The sequence below is a fragment of the Rhinolophus ferrumequinum genome, chromosome 22, assembly GCF_004115265.2.
Source record: "Rhinolophus ferrumequinum isolate MPI-CBG mRhiFer1 chromosome 22, mRhiFer1_v1.p, whole genome shotgun sequence".
NCBI classification, from domain to species: domain Eukaryota; kingdom Metazoa; phylum Chordata; class Mammalia; order Chiroptera; family Rhinolophidae; genus Rhinolophus; species Rhinolophus ferrumequinum.
Window position 1 is genome coordinate 31,247,332 of NC_046305.1, and position 18,767 is coordinate 31,266,098.

General features: G+C 38.6%; 1 protein-coding gene across 1 annotated transcript in view; it reads right to left on the bottom strand.

Moving 5' to 3' along the window:
• Positions 1-18,767, bottom strand: part of MRS2 (magnesium transporter MRS2) — a 43,303-nt gene that overhangs the window by 2,206 nt on the left and 22,330 nt on the right. The window contains exons 8-10 of the mRNA XM_033094125.1: positions 15,652-15,804; positions 15,284-15,401; positions 666-779 (exon numbers count right to left, since the gene is read on the bottom strand). Coding sequence (XP_032950016.1) covers positions 666-779; positions 15,284-15,401; positions 15,652-15,804 — 385 coding nt within the window. The remainder of the gene's footprint in view (positions 1-665; positions 780-15,283; positions 15,402-15,651; positions 15,805-18,767) is intronic.

Below are 18,767 nucleotides of genomic sequence, written 5' to 3' on the forward strand. Positions count from 1 at the left end.
AGAAAGATAAGAAAAGAAGGTAAACTATATCTTTTCTTAATGAGAACACTATAAATGTTTTTTACATTTTAATTTTAGTTATGATAAAAATTGCACCAGAATTACTAACATCAGTGTAGATATATAATCCTTGTCACAGTGTTCCACACGAAATGATTATTTCTAACTTATTTAGTATGCCAGGCACTGGGCTAACAAGTGTTTTACAGATCTTACTTAACTCTCCCATTAACACCACCGTGTTTCCCCAAAAACAAGACCTAGCCGGACAAACAGCTCTAATGCGTCTTTTGGACCAAACGTTAACATAAGACCAGTCTTATATTATGTTAGATAAGACCCGGTCTTATTTTGCTATAAATTTTACTTATTTATAGTAAAATAAATTTTACTTATTTATAGTAAAATAAGACCGGTCTTATATTAATGTTTGCTCCAAAAGAAACATTAGAGCTGATTGTCCGGTTAGGTCTTACTTTCAGGGAAACATGGTAAGTAGGTAGCACTAACTTAACTGATAGATAGGAAAACTGACGGAAGCTTAGAAAAATTAAATAACTTATGCAAGGTCACAAAGCCTGCAATGACTTAAGCTCAGAGTGTATGACTTTAGAGCCCATGGTTGTGACCACTCTACCTACTGCTGTGACCCAGACCCTTCATACCATAGGAGGCAAAGGAGCTTCTAGCTGTCGTCCAAGGAAAGACAGCAAACGTCTCCAGATTAGGCCACTTCCCATAAACATAATTCCTGTAATCAGCCAAAACACTCTATGGTCCTAAAAGAGAACACAGTTAATTTTAATGACAAAAGGCTAGGTTCTTACCAATAAAATTTCCTGAACTATTATTGCCACAGAGTTTAAAAGGAGCCATTTGTTATTCCTACAGCTCTTTCCTATAGAGAGGAACTAAGAACAAGTATCTCAATAGCACACAAAGACCAAGAATTGGAAAATAAATCAGAAAAGATTTAAAAGGTTGAAATATTTTTTAATCATCTATAAGCCAAACAATTGCTTTTACTTTGTGTTTCCATCCAGCCTTTGTTTACATGCACACAAATTTTAATAGTTGTATAGAACATACAACTTAATTTTTTGCTTACAGCAAGAGTCCCCAAACTGAGCTGAGGTACCCTGGGCATCACAGTGACATCTGTGGAATGCCATGAGAACTGCTGCTCTTAAGTTCTAACCATTTAACTGCATAAAAGAAACCATTAGGTAACATAAACTGTATATGATAGAAGAAACTTTGGTCTAGAGATGCTGTGAAAAGATTACTAAGATACTAAAAGCATCATGGACCAATCAAGTTTGGTATACATCTCACAGTATACATCTTCCCTCACTATCATTTTCAAAATTATATTTCTACAGTATATTTTGAGCGCATGTATTAATGTACAGAATCACAGAATTTATATTTAATCTCCCACAGGGAAGGAATCCTATCTATAGCTATGCCATTAGTTGGTTATCAAACATGGCTTGATTAGCTCCAAGTGACTAGGCTCTCACTTGCTAAAGGTGGTCTGTGACACAAATGATCAGTTATCAGATGGAAATTCTTGTCACGTAGTAAGCAGAAATCTGCCTTCTTTTAACATGAAGTTAGATGTTATACATAAGATATTAGGAAGACAAGTGCTAACATGAGGTAACTGTTTTTGAACACACTTCCAGTTATCCAGAAAGAGGGCCCTAATTTAGTAAGTGAAAATTCTGTTTAAATGAGATTTAGCATATACAGATTACCGTTGTTCTCAGCTGTCGACTGGTTCTGTAATCACCACTAAATCAAAAGTCTGGGAACGCCAAGATGTGATAAACTTGAAAGGTAAGCAAGTTCAAACTAAGCTCAAAATTCCATGTCGCGTTAAAATACACAGCACAGTGTGGGTGTGAGACCTCTAGGAAATTAAGGGAGAGGACAGTGTCTGAGAGTTAGAGATGTAATGCTCCTTCTGCCTTGGGTGTGCCCTGCAATACTGAGTATTTAAGTACCTACTTTTCAAACACTGGTGCTCTTCATCTCCTCCACTGTTTAATCTATTTATGCACTTAGAAATAGGATTCCTAGAGTATCTTGATGTGCCAAAGGCTAAAAAAAAGCTCTGAAAACTGATGGGGACATGTCGAAAGTACTCAGAACAAAGTATAAAAGGAACAATTTGAGCTTGAAAATAAATAACACTAATGAGGACAGATTAATAAGGACTCATTTACTAAAATAAGACCCCATGAGTCCATACTGATATAAATGAATGAATAATGGGTAGAAAAGGAAATGCTCTACTTTACAACTAATAAATACAGGAGTGATGGAATTAGAAAATCACTGTTGGTAACCAACATAGTAATACTTGATTCAGGCATGAATTGTTTTTTGGATCAATTAGGGGATTCTAAACATAGAGGATAAAAATTTGATGAGTAACAGGATTTTTACATAGTCTTAGGAAGTATCTCCCTACAAGATACTTAATTCCATAGGGGAAAAAAGGGTAATTTTACAGGAGAGAAAGTTGGCAGACACCACCTTAATGATTGAAGTTAATGTCACCAGTAAGGGAATACTGATGGGATTCAATGTAAAGAACACACTGACATATGCATAACCAGAACCTAGTATGGAAAAAAAAGCATCAAGGTTAAATAACTGAACTGCAGTCTTTGTGAATGTCAAGGCCATGAAAGAAAGACAGAAACACTGGTCCCGATTAAATGACAACTACATGCAACACATAAGCCAAGATTTTCTGAGATAAAGAGCTCTCCTGAGACAAGGCACAATCTAAACAAGGGTCTAGAGACTAGAAAATAGCACTGTTTGAAATTTCTTGATTTTGACAACTGTACTGTGGATATGTAAGAAAATGTCCATGTTTCTAGGAAATATATACTGAAATATTTCCAGGTAAAGGGGCATCACATTTGTTGCTTATTCTCAAGAGATTTAAGGAAAAAAGCATGTATATATACTGATAGAATGATAGGGCAAATGTGAAAAATGTTGGTGTCTTAAGTATCTGGGTGAAAGCTATATCGTGAAGACTTCTTTGACTATTCTTGGAACAGTCTGAATTTATCTTAAAAAGAGAAGGTCCAAGATGGCAGATTAAGTAAATGCTATGCCTACTGCATCCCAGGATCACATCAAAATTACAAATAAATTATAAAACAATTAATCTTAAGAATCATCAGAAGACTAGCTGAACAGAAACCCTATAACTAAAGATATAAAGAGGCCACATCGAGACTGGTAGGAGGGCAGAGACGCGAAACGGGCTGACCCCAAACCCACAGATAGTGGCTGAACACGGGGAAGGACACCTCAGGGGCAGAGGTTGCCCTAGAAGAGGGAGGGGCCCCACACCAGGCTCCCTAGCCCAGGGGTCCTGTATCAGAAAGAGAAATTCCCACAACATCTGGCAGTGAAAATCAGCGAGGACACAAATCTGTCTGCCTGTCCTGGTGAGACAGAAGGTGGCTGGAAACCCAGCTGCCCTCTTATAGAGCCCACACACAGACCCACTCGCTTGCAAACACTCACCTGGTCTCTGCTAGAGAGGCGGCAGCTCGAGAGGCCCAGGGATGTGTGGGGAAAGACTGAGTAGTGTGGCTTCAGAGGCAAGAGTTGAAGGACAGGAGCCATTCTTGTCCTTGTGGAGAGCCTGACACACATGTGGCCTACAGGAGGATGCCATCTTTTCAGTGTTGAGCCCTCCCCCAAATGGCTAAGTCTGGGACCACACTGGTCGGGGGAATCCACATGTGTGCACCACTAGGGTGACGCCCTGGGTCCCTGCTCTCCTGCACAGCTGGTGCTACATCACCTGCGACACTCTTGACTGCTGGCCCTACCCCACAGGCTGCAGAAGCCTTTTTGCAGTGGTTGACAGATATGGCGGTCAAGGAAACATTTGCTCGTGGGCGGTGACCCAAGACCTGCACTGCAGTGTCTCCAGTAACTCTCAGGAAACTGGGAGTTTGAGGCGGGCAGTGGTTGGCCATGGGATTATCAGGGCATTTTTGCAGGGAGGTTGCCGGCCTGCCACTGGTAGCCAAGACTGCACTGACTTTGTAGAAACCATGAACTATACCCCTTAGCTCCCTGGAACCTTCCCCCGCCCACCTAGATCTGCAGTGCCAGGGGCACTCTCAGTGCCTGGGTGGCCAGCCTGCTCCACAAGCAGTGGAAGCCTTTTACAGCAGTAGATGGCCCGTGACAACCTGGGAAGCTTTTGGTGGTGGATAGTCACGCAAAACCTGTGCCACAGCCACTCTTGGGCAGCTCTCAGGGATTTGCAAGCCTGAGGCGAGCTGCGGCTGGCTGAGGTGATATCGGGGCGCCAGACACTGGTGTAAGAACTGAATCTGCATTAATTTTGTAAAAACCAAGGACCACGTCTCATAACTCCCTGAAACTCTGTCCTACTAGTACTGTACTGCCAGGGACACTCAACACCGGTCAACCGGCCTATCACGAGTACCTAAAGGTGGCTCTTTCAACAGCTGAGCCTTATGGGCAGCTGGCAGATGGCTCTGGGCCTTTTGCTAAGCTGTCCCAATACTGGTCGCAGCTGGCCGCAATTCACTGCGAGGCCACCCCCACATACATCTACGTCCAGCACAAGCAGCAGCCAACCACGTATGGCTTTGTGGCTCCTACAAGGTAGCAGCGAGCAGGTAACAGGTGAGGCTGAAATTGGACTGCACGGGAGCCCCACCCAAGAGACACCAGAAACAACACACCCAGAGACTACTTCGGACTGCTAGAGGCCCACCTAAAGGGGGGGTCTCAACAGGCACAAGAGCCTGCAGAGGTGAAGCCTCCTATGAGGGGTCAGCCTCCACCCTGAGGGGTCAGCTCATATACGGTGGGCATAGCCAGTCATCACAGTCAGCCACCCTGGGAGTCAATCCCAACAACTGACATGCCAAAAGTTATCAAAAATAGAGAATACACACAAGACACTCAAGGGACACTCCTGGAACACACGCACAGGAGATTAGGGAGACTGTACCATTGGACCACAGAAGACACATACTACAAGGTCTGACAATTAAGTTCGCGAACTCATCCTAGAAAAAGTGCTACATACCTCACTGCTGAATATCACTGCGGTCACCTTCGAAGTACTCCGCTTGGAAAGCTATGCACTGATACCAGCGCCTAGTCCAACCTTCAAAGTAATTTTGGAACTCTTTTTCTGGAATGACCATCAAAGCTGTCGTCATATGACCCTTGATGTCCTGAATGTCATCAAAATGTCTTCTTTTGAATATTTCCTTTATCTTCGGGTAAAGAAAGAAGTCATTGGGAGCCAGATCAGGAGACTACGGAGGGTGTTCCAATAGTTATTTGCTTACTGGCTAAAAACCCTCACAGTGCCTTGTGAGCTGGTGCATTGTCATGATGCAAGATCCATGAATTGTTGGGGAAAAGTTCGGGTCGTCTAACTTTTTCACACAGCCTTTTCAGCACTTTCAAATAGTAAACTTGGTTAACTGTTTGTCCAGTTGGTACAAATTCATAATGAATAATCCCTCTGATATCAAAAAAGGTTAGCAACAGCGTTTTGACTTTTGATTTGAACTGATGGAACTTTAATATACCCATGTTGCATCACCAGTGATAACACGGTCCAAAACATCGTTTTGCCTCTCCAAAAGGTCTTGGCAAACTTCGACTCTTCTCTGCTTTTGTTCATCAGTAGCTCCTTTAGGACCATTTTTGCACATACCTTTCTCATGCCAAGATGGTCAGTTAAGATTTTTCTAACTGTTTCTCTATCGATGTTTACTTGGTCTGCTATGCTTCTCACAGTCAGCTGACGATTTCTGATGCACAATTCGATGAATTTTTGCCATGTTTTCATCAGTTCTGCTTGTTACTGGCTGCCCTGACCTCTCTTCATCAGTGACATGTTCTCCCCCGCAGGAAAATGTTTAATCCATTTGTACACTGCTGTTCTCTTCATGGCATTATCCCTATAAACATGGACTAACATATCCTTGATTTTACTTCCACTCTTGCCAAGTTTAACAAGAAATTTAATGTTTGTTTGTTGCTCTCATTCAAGCTCAGACATTCTTGAGACGGCACAGAAAAACATTCAACAACAATAATAACGCCACTCAGCAAGACACCGCCATACGTCAACATGAACACAGCTGTGAGACACTGATATAGCAAGGTTATGAAACTTTACCAAGCTGTTTGTAGTGCTGCCAGTGTAAGCGCAGTGGCAAGATCGTGAACTGTCACACTTCATGTATAAGGCCACCTAGCAAAGACTTAAAAACACAGGAGATCTACCTAATACATAGAAGCAAATACACAGAGGCAGCCACAATCAGAAAACTAAGAAATATGCCCCAAATAAAAAAAATAGGAGAAACCTCCACAAATAGAACTAAATGAAATGGAGGCTACCAACCTATCAGAGACAGAGTTTAAAACACTGGTTATAAGAACGCTTAAGAAACTTAGCGAGAATTTCAACAAAGACATAGCAAGCATAAAGGACACAGAGACCATGAAAAAGAACCAGTCAGAAATAAAGAATACAATAGCTGAAATGAAGAATACACAGGAAGGCATCAACGATTAAATAAAGCAGAGGATCAAATCAGCAATTTAGAAGGCAAGGTAAGAGAAAACACCCACTTGGAACAACAACAACAAAAAGAACAAAAACCAATGACGACAGTTTAAGGGAACTGTGGGACAACATCAAGTGTCACAACACTTGCATCACAGAAGTACTACAAGGAGAAGAGAGGGAGCAAGGGATCAAGAACCTATTTGAACAAATAATGACTGAAAACTTCCCTAACCTGGCAAACGAAAATACACATACAAGCTAGGAAGTGCAGAGTCCCAAACAAGATGAACCCAAACTGGCCAACACCACAACGTATCATAATCACAATGGCAAAGGTTAAAGTCAAAGAGAGAATGCTAAACACAAGAGAAAAACAGCTAGCTACTTACAAGGGAGCTCCCATAAGACTGTCAGCTGATTTCTCAACAGAAACTTTGCAGGCCAGAAGCAAGTAGCAGGAAATATTCAAAGTCATGAACAAGAGCCTAAAACCAAGGCTACTCTACCCAGCAAGATTATCATTTAAAATTGAAGGAGAGATAGTGAGCTTCTCAGTCAAGAAAAACTAAAGGAATTCATTACCACCAAGCCAGTATTACAAGAAATGTTAAAAAGGACTTCTTAAAATGTAAGAAAGGCCAAAACAAACGAAGATCAATACTATGAATAATAAAATGGCAATAACTATGTACCCATCAATAATCATTTTAGATGTAAATGGGTTAAATGCTCCAATCAAGAGATACAGGATAGCTGAATAAGAAAACAAGACCCATGCATATTCTGTCTACAAGAGACCCGCCACAGATTGAAAGACACACACAGACTGAAAGTAAAGGGATGAAAAAAGGTATTTCACTCAAATGGAAATGAGAAAAAAGGCAGGGGAGTAATACTTATAGTGGAGACTACAATAAGAAACAAAGACTACAATCGAGAAAAAGAAGGACATTACATAATAATAAAGGGATCAGTCCAACAAGAAGACATAATTCTAATAAACATCTATGCACCCAACACAGGAGCACCTAAATATACAAAGCAAATATTGACCAACATAAAGACAGAGTTCAACAGTAATATTAATACAATCATAGTAGGGAACTTTAACACCCCAGACACCAATGGACAAACCTCCCAGACAGAAAATTAACACAGAAACAATGGTCTTAAATGACACACTTGACCAGACGAATTTAATTGATATTTTTGGAGCTTTTCACCACAAAGCAGCAGAATATACATTCTTTTGAAGTGCACATGAAACATTTTCCAATACAGATCACATATTAGGCCATAAAACAAGTCTCAATAAATTTAAGAAGATTGAAATCACGTAAGTGTCTTCTCTGAACACAGTGCTATGAAACTAGAAATCAATTACAAGAAAAAAACTTGAAAAACACACAAACACATGGAGACTAAATAACATGCTCCTAAATAATGAATGGGTCAACAATGAAATCAAGGGAAAAAATCAAAATCAAGATACCTTGAGACAATGAAAATAAAAACACAATGATCCAAAATGTATGGGACACAGAGAAAGCAGTCCTAAGAGGGAAATTCATAGCAATGCAGGTTTACCTAAAGAAACATGAAGAATCTTAAATCAACAGTCACTAATCAACTGTGTATCTTTACACCTAAGGGAACTGGAAAAACAACAGCAAACAAAGCCCAAAGTGAGTACAAGAAAGGAAATAATAAAGATCAGAGCGGAAATAAACAAAATAGAGACTAAAAAAAAACAATATGAAAGGTCAATGAAACCACGGGCTGGATTTTTTAAAAGAAAAAGTGACAAATGCGGGCAGCTGTGTGGCTTAGGTAGTTGGAACGCCAGTTCGATTCCCACATGGGCCAGTAAGCTGTGCTCTCTGCAGCTAAGATGGTGAAAAATGGCTCGATCTGGAGCTGGGCTGCTGTGAGTGGCTGGCGGCCGGCGAGAGCTGCTGTGGGGTGCCGTGTACTGCTGTGAGCGGCTGGCAGCCAGTGTGAGTGGCCGGCAGCCAGCATGAGTAGCCGGCAGCCAACTGCCTCAGTCAGGTACAGCACAATGCTCATAATACCAAAAGGGGCCAGGGAGCTGTGTCCTCAACAACTAGACTGAGAACCACGACTTGAATTGGAGTTGTTATGGGGGAGGGAGGTGGGGGATGGGAAAAAAAAAGTGATAAATCTTTAACCAGACTCATCAAGAAAAAAAGAGAGGACCCAAATAAAATCAGAAAGAAAGAGAAGTGAAAACTGACACTACAGAAATACAAAAATTTAAAGAAAATATACGAGCAACTAAATGCCAAAAATTGGACAATCTGGAAGAAATAGATAAATTCCTAGAGGTATACAGTCTTTCAAGGCTGACTCAAGAAAAAACAAAATCTGAACAGACCGATTATTACCAATGAAATCAAATCAGTAATCAACAAGCTCCCAATAAACAAAAGTCCTGGACCAGATGACTTCACAGGTGGATTTCACCAAACATTAAAGGAAGAATTAACATCTAGTCTCCTCAAAGTATTCCAAAAAATCCAAGAGGAGGGAAAGCTCCCAAGCTCATTTTATGATGCCACCATTACCTTGATTCCAAAACCAGACGAAGACATTACAAAAAAGAAAACTATAGGTCAATATCCCTAATGAACATAGATGCAAATTCCTCAACAAAATATTAGCAAAACCAAATTCAGCAATACATTAAAAAATTCATACAACACGATCAAGTGGGATTCATTCCAGGTATGCAAGGTTGATTCAATTAATGTGATACACCACATAAGCAAAATACAAAATAAAAGTCATATGGTCATTATCAATAAGTGCAGAAAAAGCATTTGACAAAATCCAGCATCCATTTATGATAAAAATTCTTAGCAAAGTGGGAATAGAGGAAACATATCTCAACATAATAAAGGCCATATATGACAAACCAACAGCTAACATCATACTCAATGGGGAAAAGCTAAAAGCATTCCCCTCAAGATCAGGAACAACAGAAGGATGCCCTTTTATTCCACATAGTACTGGGAGTTCTAGCCACAGCAATCAGACAAGAAAAAGAAATAAAAGACATCCAAATGGGAAAGGAAGAAGTAAAACTGTCATTATTTGCAGATGACATGTGTATCGAGAACCCCAAAGATTCCACCAAGAAACTATTAGAACTGATAAATGAATTCAGTAAAGTAGCAGGATACAAAATTAATATTCAGAAATCAGCTGTATTTTTATACACCAATAATGAACTATCAGAAAGAGAAATTTTAAAAAAAATCCCATTTACAATTGCATAAAAAAAAAAAAGAAAAAAAGAAAAAACCACTTAGGAATAAATTTAACCAAGGAAGTTAACTAAGAAAATTATAAGACATTTGAGAGAGATATTCAAGAAGATACAAATAAATGGAACCATACACCAAGCTCATGGATAGGAATAATTAATATAGTTAAAATAGCCATACCACCCAAAACAATCTGAAAATTCAATGCAATCCCTATCAAAATACCAATGGCATTTTTCATAGAACTAGAGCAAATAGTCCTAAAATTTATATGGTACCAGAAAAGACCCTGAATATCCATGACAATCCTGAGAAAGAAAAACAAAGCTGGAGGTATCATGCTACCTGATATCAAATTATACTACAAAGCTATAGTAATCAAAATAGCATGGTATTGGCATAAAAACAGACACATAGATCAACGGACCACAATAGAGTGCTCAGAAATAAATCCATGCCGATATGGTCATTTAATCTATGACAAAGGAAGCAAGAATTTACACTGGGATAAAGACAGTGTATTTAATGCTGGGAAAACTGGCCAAATACATGCAAAAAATGTGGAACTGGACCACCTTCTTAAACCATTATATAAGAATAAACTCAAAATGGATTACAGACTTACATGTAAGGCCCGAAACCATAAACCTTCTAGAAGAAAATATAGGAAGTAAACTCTCAGACATCATCCTTAGTAACATTTTTAGTGGTATGTACTCAGGCAAAAGAAATAAAATAAAAAATAAAAAATTGGTCTACATCAAACTGAAAAGTTTTTTCACAGCCAAGGAAACCATCAACAATACAAAAAGACATCCTACTGAATGGGAGAAGATATTTGCCAATGACACATCTGATAAGGGGTTACTATCCAAAATTTATAAAAAACTCACACAACACCAAAAAAACAAATAAATAATCCAATTAACAAATGGGCAGAATACCTGAATAGACATTTCTCAAAAGAGAACATACAAATGGCCAATAGACATATGGAAAGATGCGCAACGTCACTCATCATCAGAGAAATACAAATAAAAACCACAATGAGATACCACCTCACTTGTATCAGAATAGCTAACACTAATTCAAAAAATATATGCACCCATATGTTTATTGCAGGGTTAATCAAGAAACAAGTACTGGTGAGGATGTGGGAGAAAAGGGAACCTCTGTGAACTTTTGGCGAGATTACAACTGGTATAGCCACTGTGGAAAACAGTATGGAGGTTCCTCAAAATTTAAAAATAGAACTACCTTATGACCCAGCAATTTCACTGGTGGGTATTTATCCAAAGAAATCCAAAGCACTAATTCAAAAAATACATGCACCCCTATGTTTATTGCAGTGCTATTCACAATAGCCAAGATATGGAAACAACCAAAATACCCATCAATAAACGACTGGATAAAGAAAGTGTAGTACATTTATAAATGGAGTATTACTCTGCCATAAAAAAGAATGAAATCTTACATTTGCAACAACATGTATGGATCTAGAAGATATTTTTTTTTTTAATTTATTGGGGTGACAATTGTTAGTGAAATTACACAGATTTCAGGTGTACAATTCTGTATTACATCATCTATAAATCCCATTGTGTGTTCACCACCCGGAGTCAGTTCTCCTTCCATCACCATATATTTGATCCCCCTTACCCTCATCTCCCACCCCCCACCCCCCTTACCCTCTGGTAAGATATTACACTAAGTGAAATAAGTCAGACAGAGAAAGGCAAATACCATATGATCCCACTAATATGTGGTATCTAAGGAACAGACTAAATGAATAAATAAAACAGAAATAGACTCATAGATACAGAGAAGAAACTGATGGTTGCTAGATGCGAGGGGAGTTGGGGGATAGATAAGAAAGGTGAAGGGATTAGAAAGTACAAATTGGTATTCACAAAATAGTCACAGGGATATGAAATACAGTATGGGGAATATAGTCAATAATGCTATAAAGACTACGTAGGGTGTCAGATGGGTATTGGACTTAGATTGGGGGGATTATATAAATGCCTAACCACTGTGCTGTATACCTGAAACTAATATAAAATAACACTGAATGTCAACTACAATTATACACACACACACACACACACACACACACACACACTGGGTGTGCCAAAAAATGTAGTGGAGACTTTGGGCAACGTTGCTCAAGCAGTAGTTGCTCAAGCAGTAGTTCACCGTAATCAGAAGTGTCTGGACACTGATGGTAACCATTTTGAGCATGTTCTGTAATTGCATAAGTCAAACGTGACTTGTATTCATCTTTTGTTATTGGTATATATCGAATGTTTTAATTTTAATAGTTTTCCTTTCTAAAGATGTGCATACATTTTTTTTGGCACCCTCTGTGTATTTATGTATGTGTGTATACACACACAAACACAGTCACGGGATGTAAAGTACAGTATAGGAAATATAGTCATGGTATTGTAATAGCTACTGTGTTTCCCCGAAAATAAGACCTAAGTCGGACAATCAGCTTATTTTACTATAAAACCTGATCTTATATTAATTTTTGCTCCAAAAGACACATTAGAGCTGATTCTCCAGCTAGTTCTTATTTTTTGGGGAAACATGATATGTACGAGGTCAGATGAGTAGTAAATGGGGTTATCACTTTGTGAGGGGCGTAAATGTCTAATTATTATACTGTTTTGTACACCTGAAACTAATTTTAAAAACCCACAAAAATATTTTTAAAAATAAACAGTAAAAAAGAATGTTTTTCCTATCCTAGATTCACCATTGTAAATAGTAACTATATATGAGCAGATTCTTTGACATTCATGGATTTAATAAACATGATTCAGCTATTCTTCCAGAAACCATAAGGTGTGTAATTTGTAACTTGGACAATGCACTGATCTGAATCTTGTTCTGTGGAAACCAATCACCCAGTTACTACTGAGCAGGCCTAGCTCACTACCCACCACTCATATCTCATTATAAGTAGGTTGCTCTGTATTTAGGATTGCACATGCTAGAACTAGAAAGGAATTTGTAAAAAAAATTTTTTTTTGGTAAATAGGCATTAAATGAGAGAAAATATTAAAAGAAGTATAAAATGGAGTTACCTTGTAGAGTATACGTACATAAATATGGTTGTTAACCAAAATGATTTGGGAGAAAGACAGAAACTTGTAGAGTTCTGTAGTCACAAATTGGGGAATCTGCATAGGTCTGGAAGTGCCTTCTGAGAACATCAAGGGTCAGTTTATGTTGCACAAGATATTTTGGTTACTTCTGAACTCTTTTTTTTTTTTTAAGATTTTTATTGGGGAAGGGGAACAGGAGTTTATTGGGGAACAGTGTGTACTGCCAGGACTTTTTCCAGATTAAGTTGTTGTCCTTTCAGTCTTAGTTGTGGAGGGCGCAGCTCAGCTCCAGATCCAGTTGCCATTTGCTGGTTGCAGGGGGCGCAGCCCACCATCCCTTGCGGGAGTCGAACCGGCAACCTTGTGGTTGAAAGGACGCGCTCCAACCAACTGAGCCATCCAGGAGGCAGCTCAGCTCAAGGTGCTGTGTTCAATCTTAGTTGCAGGGAGCGGAGCCCACCATCCCTTGCGGGACTCGAAGAGTTGAACTGGCAACCTTATGGCTGAGAGCCCACTGGCCCATGTGGGAATCGAACCAACAGCCTTCAGAGTTAGGAGCATGGAGCTCCAACCGCCTGAGCCACCAGGCCAGCCCTGAACTTTCTAATAGTCTAGATTTGGGCTAAAAAAAACCTCCAACAGATTCCTATCACACTTAAAAAGAAATCCAAATCCCTACCATGCTTTACCAAATCTCCATGATCTGACACTTGTCTGTCCTTCTGACTTCACTCCCTACCTCACACCAACTGACTTGCCCCCTTTTAACCACTCTGCCTTCTTGCGGGTCCTTGAACAAGCTCAGCTTGTTCCTGCCTCAGACTTTACATGTGTGGTTCCCTATGTTTACCATACTCCCCCAACCTCTTCCCACTTTCTCTTTTCATTCAGGTCCCTCCTCTAGTGTCACCTTCTCAGAAAGACCTTTCTTGAACACCCTATCTCTAAAATGCTCCTCGTCTCACCACCTCCTAACATTCCCCATCCCTTTATCTGGCTTTATTTTTCTTCACAGTACTCCTCACCTAACATACTGTGTATTCTCTCTCTCCTCCACTTTAATGTAACTTCCATAGGGCAGGGAATCACGGTTATATCCCCAGGGCTGAAAGCAGTGTTTAGTATACAAAAGTACCTAAAAAGCATGTTTGTAAGATGGATAAATGAACATATTACATTTATTTTTCTTTTACATCTTATAAGGAACATTAAAAATGAGTAATACAGACTTTGCCTCAGGGAGCTTATGATCTTTTGCGGACTTTGAACAGCAATTGCAAATTTGAGGAACACGGCAAATGGAAAGCATGGAATTATTTGAGCACATATAATGAGTGTAGTTAATTTTATTTGGCTGAGTTGAGGGTTCAATCAGTGAAAATTCTCCTTGGAAGTGACACAAAAGTTGAGACCTGAGAGGTAAGTTAACTGGGGAAAAAAAGGTGGGAGCCAAGGAGAGATGTGTGGAGGCAGCATGAAGGAGAAGAAATACTGATGAAACAACCAACCGTGAGGGTAAGGTGGCTAGAGACAGAATAGAGAGATGGGCACAGCAGACTGGGTAAAGCCCTATCAGTCAAGAAGTTTGCATTTTTATCTTATGGACAATCAAGATCTACTGAATAGTTTTAGGCAGAAGAGTGACCATCCGATTTGCCTGTTTTAAAAATCAATTTTTAAAAGCAAACAGTGGTCCTGATGAGAGATGATGTGGCTTGGACGAGGGTGGCAGCCACAGAGACAGAGAACAGACTTGTTAGATTAATCAGAATCCAGAGCCAGAGCGTGCTGACTGCAGATTCAGATTCATTTCTATATACCTGACAGTAAGAGATGTTCTGAAAATACAAGGCAATAATCACATGAAAAGCTCTGGCAATTCAGTGTCATGTTAATATGGAAAGGCAGAGGAGAAAAGTGGAAAGTGCAAATCTTTGGGTTCAAATCCCAACTCCATTATTTTCTAGTTCTGTGCCCTTGGGCAAATTACTTAAGTTTTTTGAGCCTCACTTTTCTAATCACAGTGTAACTATGTTTTGTCAAACCCTCCCCAGGTGTAGTTATTCTTTGGGAAACATAAGGTAACCAAGGTACACTTCTACCTATGTTAGTACGGGGTCTACCAATACTGCTTGAGTTTTAAATGAATTAGAGTACTTTATTTCACTAGGGGAGTATACATGTGAAGACTTTTTAAAATCCATTTTAATTGATCTTCAAAATATTAGGAAAAAACCCTCTAAATTATTGAAATAATACATTCTCACCTCTTCAAGGGAAGATTCCAAATTCATTCCAAAAGCAACTCCCATTAGTCCAAAGAGTGAGAGAGAGAAGGTTCCCATGGTCAATTGTAGGTTCAACCTCATCATCACATTGCGGTGGCTGGAGAGAACACCTAGTTAGATCAAAGGGCAACTACACACAGCAAATCCACTAAATAATCTATTGAACACAACATGGATTAAATCTGTACCTTAAAAAGAAAAAAAGACATACTTCCACATAGTAGTTATAGATGATAATGATGGTGTAAGTTCTTCCAAAATGACAGTTACTTAAAAGCTTTATTACTTTATAATAATTATTTTATAAAGAAAACACTTACTGATTGTTTCATACAATGCTTTCTTACCTGTCCAGATTGATGAATATAATACTTTGTGAATCATCGATTAGTACCCTAAGTTCCCGAGCTGCATTGGAAAGATCCTCAGCTAATCGGTAGTAGTTTTCCAGAAGCAACTCCATCTCTTCTGCATGGTCAATTCCAGTGCTGCTCTTTTCACTTCAATTATAAGAGTTAACATAATTAACATGTTTTGGATATGTGCATCATACATTTAGTACCAAAAAACTTCCTGAAGTATTACATAATATTCAGCTACTAATGAAAAAACTAGCCTTTGTCTTCTATATTATTGTGACTGAGGCAAATCTGTAAGTGGCTTTGTCATGGATACTAAACACTATACAGGCAACTCAAGGGCATAGGTCCCATCCCTCTACAGGCTAGTTAGCGTCACTGTGTTCCACAGACCCAATTCAAGAGTTTTCTGTGCAAATACACACTACTATTTACAGGAAAATCCAGGTGTATGAATGCTGATGAATCAGTGCATATTAGTACAAATCAGGTAAAACAAAACCAAAACTAAAAATGAACATAAAGAGCATTTCCTTTCTGCAATCTATAGATTCAACACAATCCCTATCAAAATACCAATGGCATTTTCCATAGAACTAGAACAAATCCTAAAATTCATATGAAACTACAAAAGACCCCAAATAGCTATAGTAATCTTGAAAAAGAAGAACAAAGTTGAAGGTATCACATTACCTGATATCAAACTATACTACAAGGCTATAGTAATCAAAATAGCATGGTACTGGCATAAAACAGATACATAGATCAATGGGACAAAAAGCCCAGAAATGAGTCCACACCTATAAGGAAGCAAGAACATACAATGGGGTAAAGACAGTCTATTAAATAAACAGTGCTGGGAAAACTAGACAGACATATGCAAAAAATGAAACTGGACTACCTTATTACACCATATACAAGAATAAACTCAAAATGGGTTAAAGACTTAAATGTAAGACCCAAAACCATAAAACTTCTATAAGAAAACATAGGCAGTAAACTCTCCGACATTGTTATTAATATTTTTTTCTGATCCATCTCCAAAGGCAAGGGAAATAAGAGAAAAAATAAACAAATGGGGCCACATCAAACTAAAAAGTTTTTGCACAGCAAAAGAAATCATCAACAAAATGAAATACAACCTACTGAATGGGAGAAGATACTTGCCAATGATACATCTGATAAGGGGTTAATATCCAAAATTTAAAAAGAACTCATACACAGACCCAGAAACGGAGAAAGCAGAGCAGAGGTCACACTATGGGGAGGACAGTTGGCATTCAAGGATGTGTTCACAGAATTCTCTCAGGAGGAGTGGGAATGCCTGGACCCTGCTCAGAGGGCCTTGTCCTGGGACGTGACGTTGGAGAACTACAGGAATGTGCTCTCCCTGAATATCTCTCCTCCATGTGATCAAGAAATTACAACCAACAACAACCAGTAATACAGGAGAAGTATTCCAAACAGTGAGTGATGTTTGAAAATCCTGAAAGATATATGAAAGAATTTAGGACAAAGACAGGTTCAAAGACTCATTCAATCACATCCCAGCAAGTGGCTGAGTTAGGATTTGCATCCATGGTGTCTGGCTGCAAAGACAAGCCTCTTAACAATGGTGCTACACTAACAACGCGAATTCTCTTCTTCAACTATTCAACATCTGTACTTAATTTTAGGAGTATCTCTTGTCATTTTAAAATGGGTTGTCTGCATAGAAAATTGTGGTTATGGTAACTTTCTATTATGTATATACTGTTATTTCCCAGGCTAATATTAGCAATGAATATTTAATTAAGATAGAGATACACGATTACCACATAATCCTATAGGAAAGATTATTCAAGGTGAAGGTGGATTGATGGAGTCAAGAATAGTTTACTATTAGGATGGCTAAGGAAGACACATTTCCCTTTAGCCAGTAACAAGAGTAAAGTGATACCAACTACTGAGATAACTGCACAATGTGGTGGCTAGCTGAGCTATAGAACCGAAATATGAGTAAGAGATCAAACATTTCAGGGTAGAAAATAAATTATTCTTAATTAAAGATCACATAATTATGTTTATTAATGGAGGGCTATTAAGGGAAACTATTAGAAATATGTAATAATTATTCAATACACTCAAAACACACATGTAACATTGAACTAAAAGCTATGGAAATATGCCCTTTAAATTGATACAGTAGATAGATTTGTAGGCTAGGACTGAAACTGAATTTCAAAAATATAAATGAATTGAAATATAAAAAACTAAAATAAAAACAACTCATGCAACTTAACACCAAAAAAACCAAACAATCCAATGAAAAACTGGGCAGAGGACCTGAACATACAGATGGCCAATAGACATATGGAAAGATGCTCAAGGTCACTAATCATCAGAAATGCAAATTAAAACCACAATGACATATCAGCTCAAACCTGTCAGAATGGCCATCATCAATAAATCAACAAACAACTAGTGTTGTTGAGGATGTGGAGAAATGGAAACCCTCGTGCACTGTTGGCGGGATTGCAAATTGTTACAGCCACTACAGAAAACATTTTGGAGGTTCCTCAGAAAATTAAAAAGAGGACTACCTTATGATCCAGCCTATTCCACTTCTGGATATTTATTCAAAGAAAATAAAACAGTAATTCGAAAAGATACATGCACCACTATGTTCACTGCAGCATTATCTACAATAGCCAAGATATGGAAACAATCCAAGTGCTCAATAGATGACTGGTTAAATAAGAAGTGGTACATATATACTTGGCCATAAAAAATAAAATCTTACCACTCACAACAACATGGATAGATCTAGAGGGTATTATGCTAAGTAAAGTAAGACAAAGACAAATACCATGTGATTTCATTTATATGTGGAATCTAAAGAAAATAAACAAACAAAACAGAAAAAGACTCGTAGATACACAGAACAAACTAATGGTTGCCAAATGGGACGGGGGTTGGGGGACTGGGTGACAAAGGTGAAGGGACTAAGAAGTACAAATTGGTATAGTTACAAAATAGTCTTGGGGATATAAAGCACAGCACAGGAAATATAGTAAAAAATATTGTCAATAACTATGCATGGTGCCAGATGGGTACTAGACTTA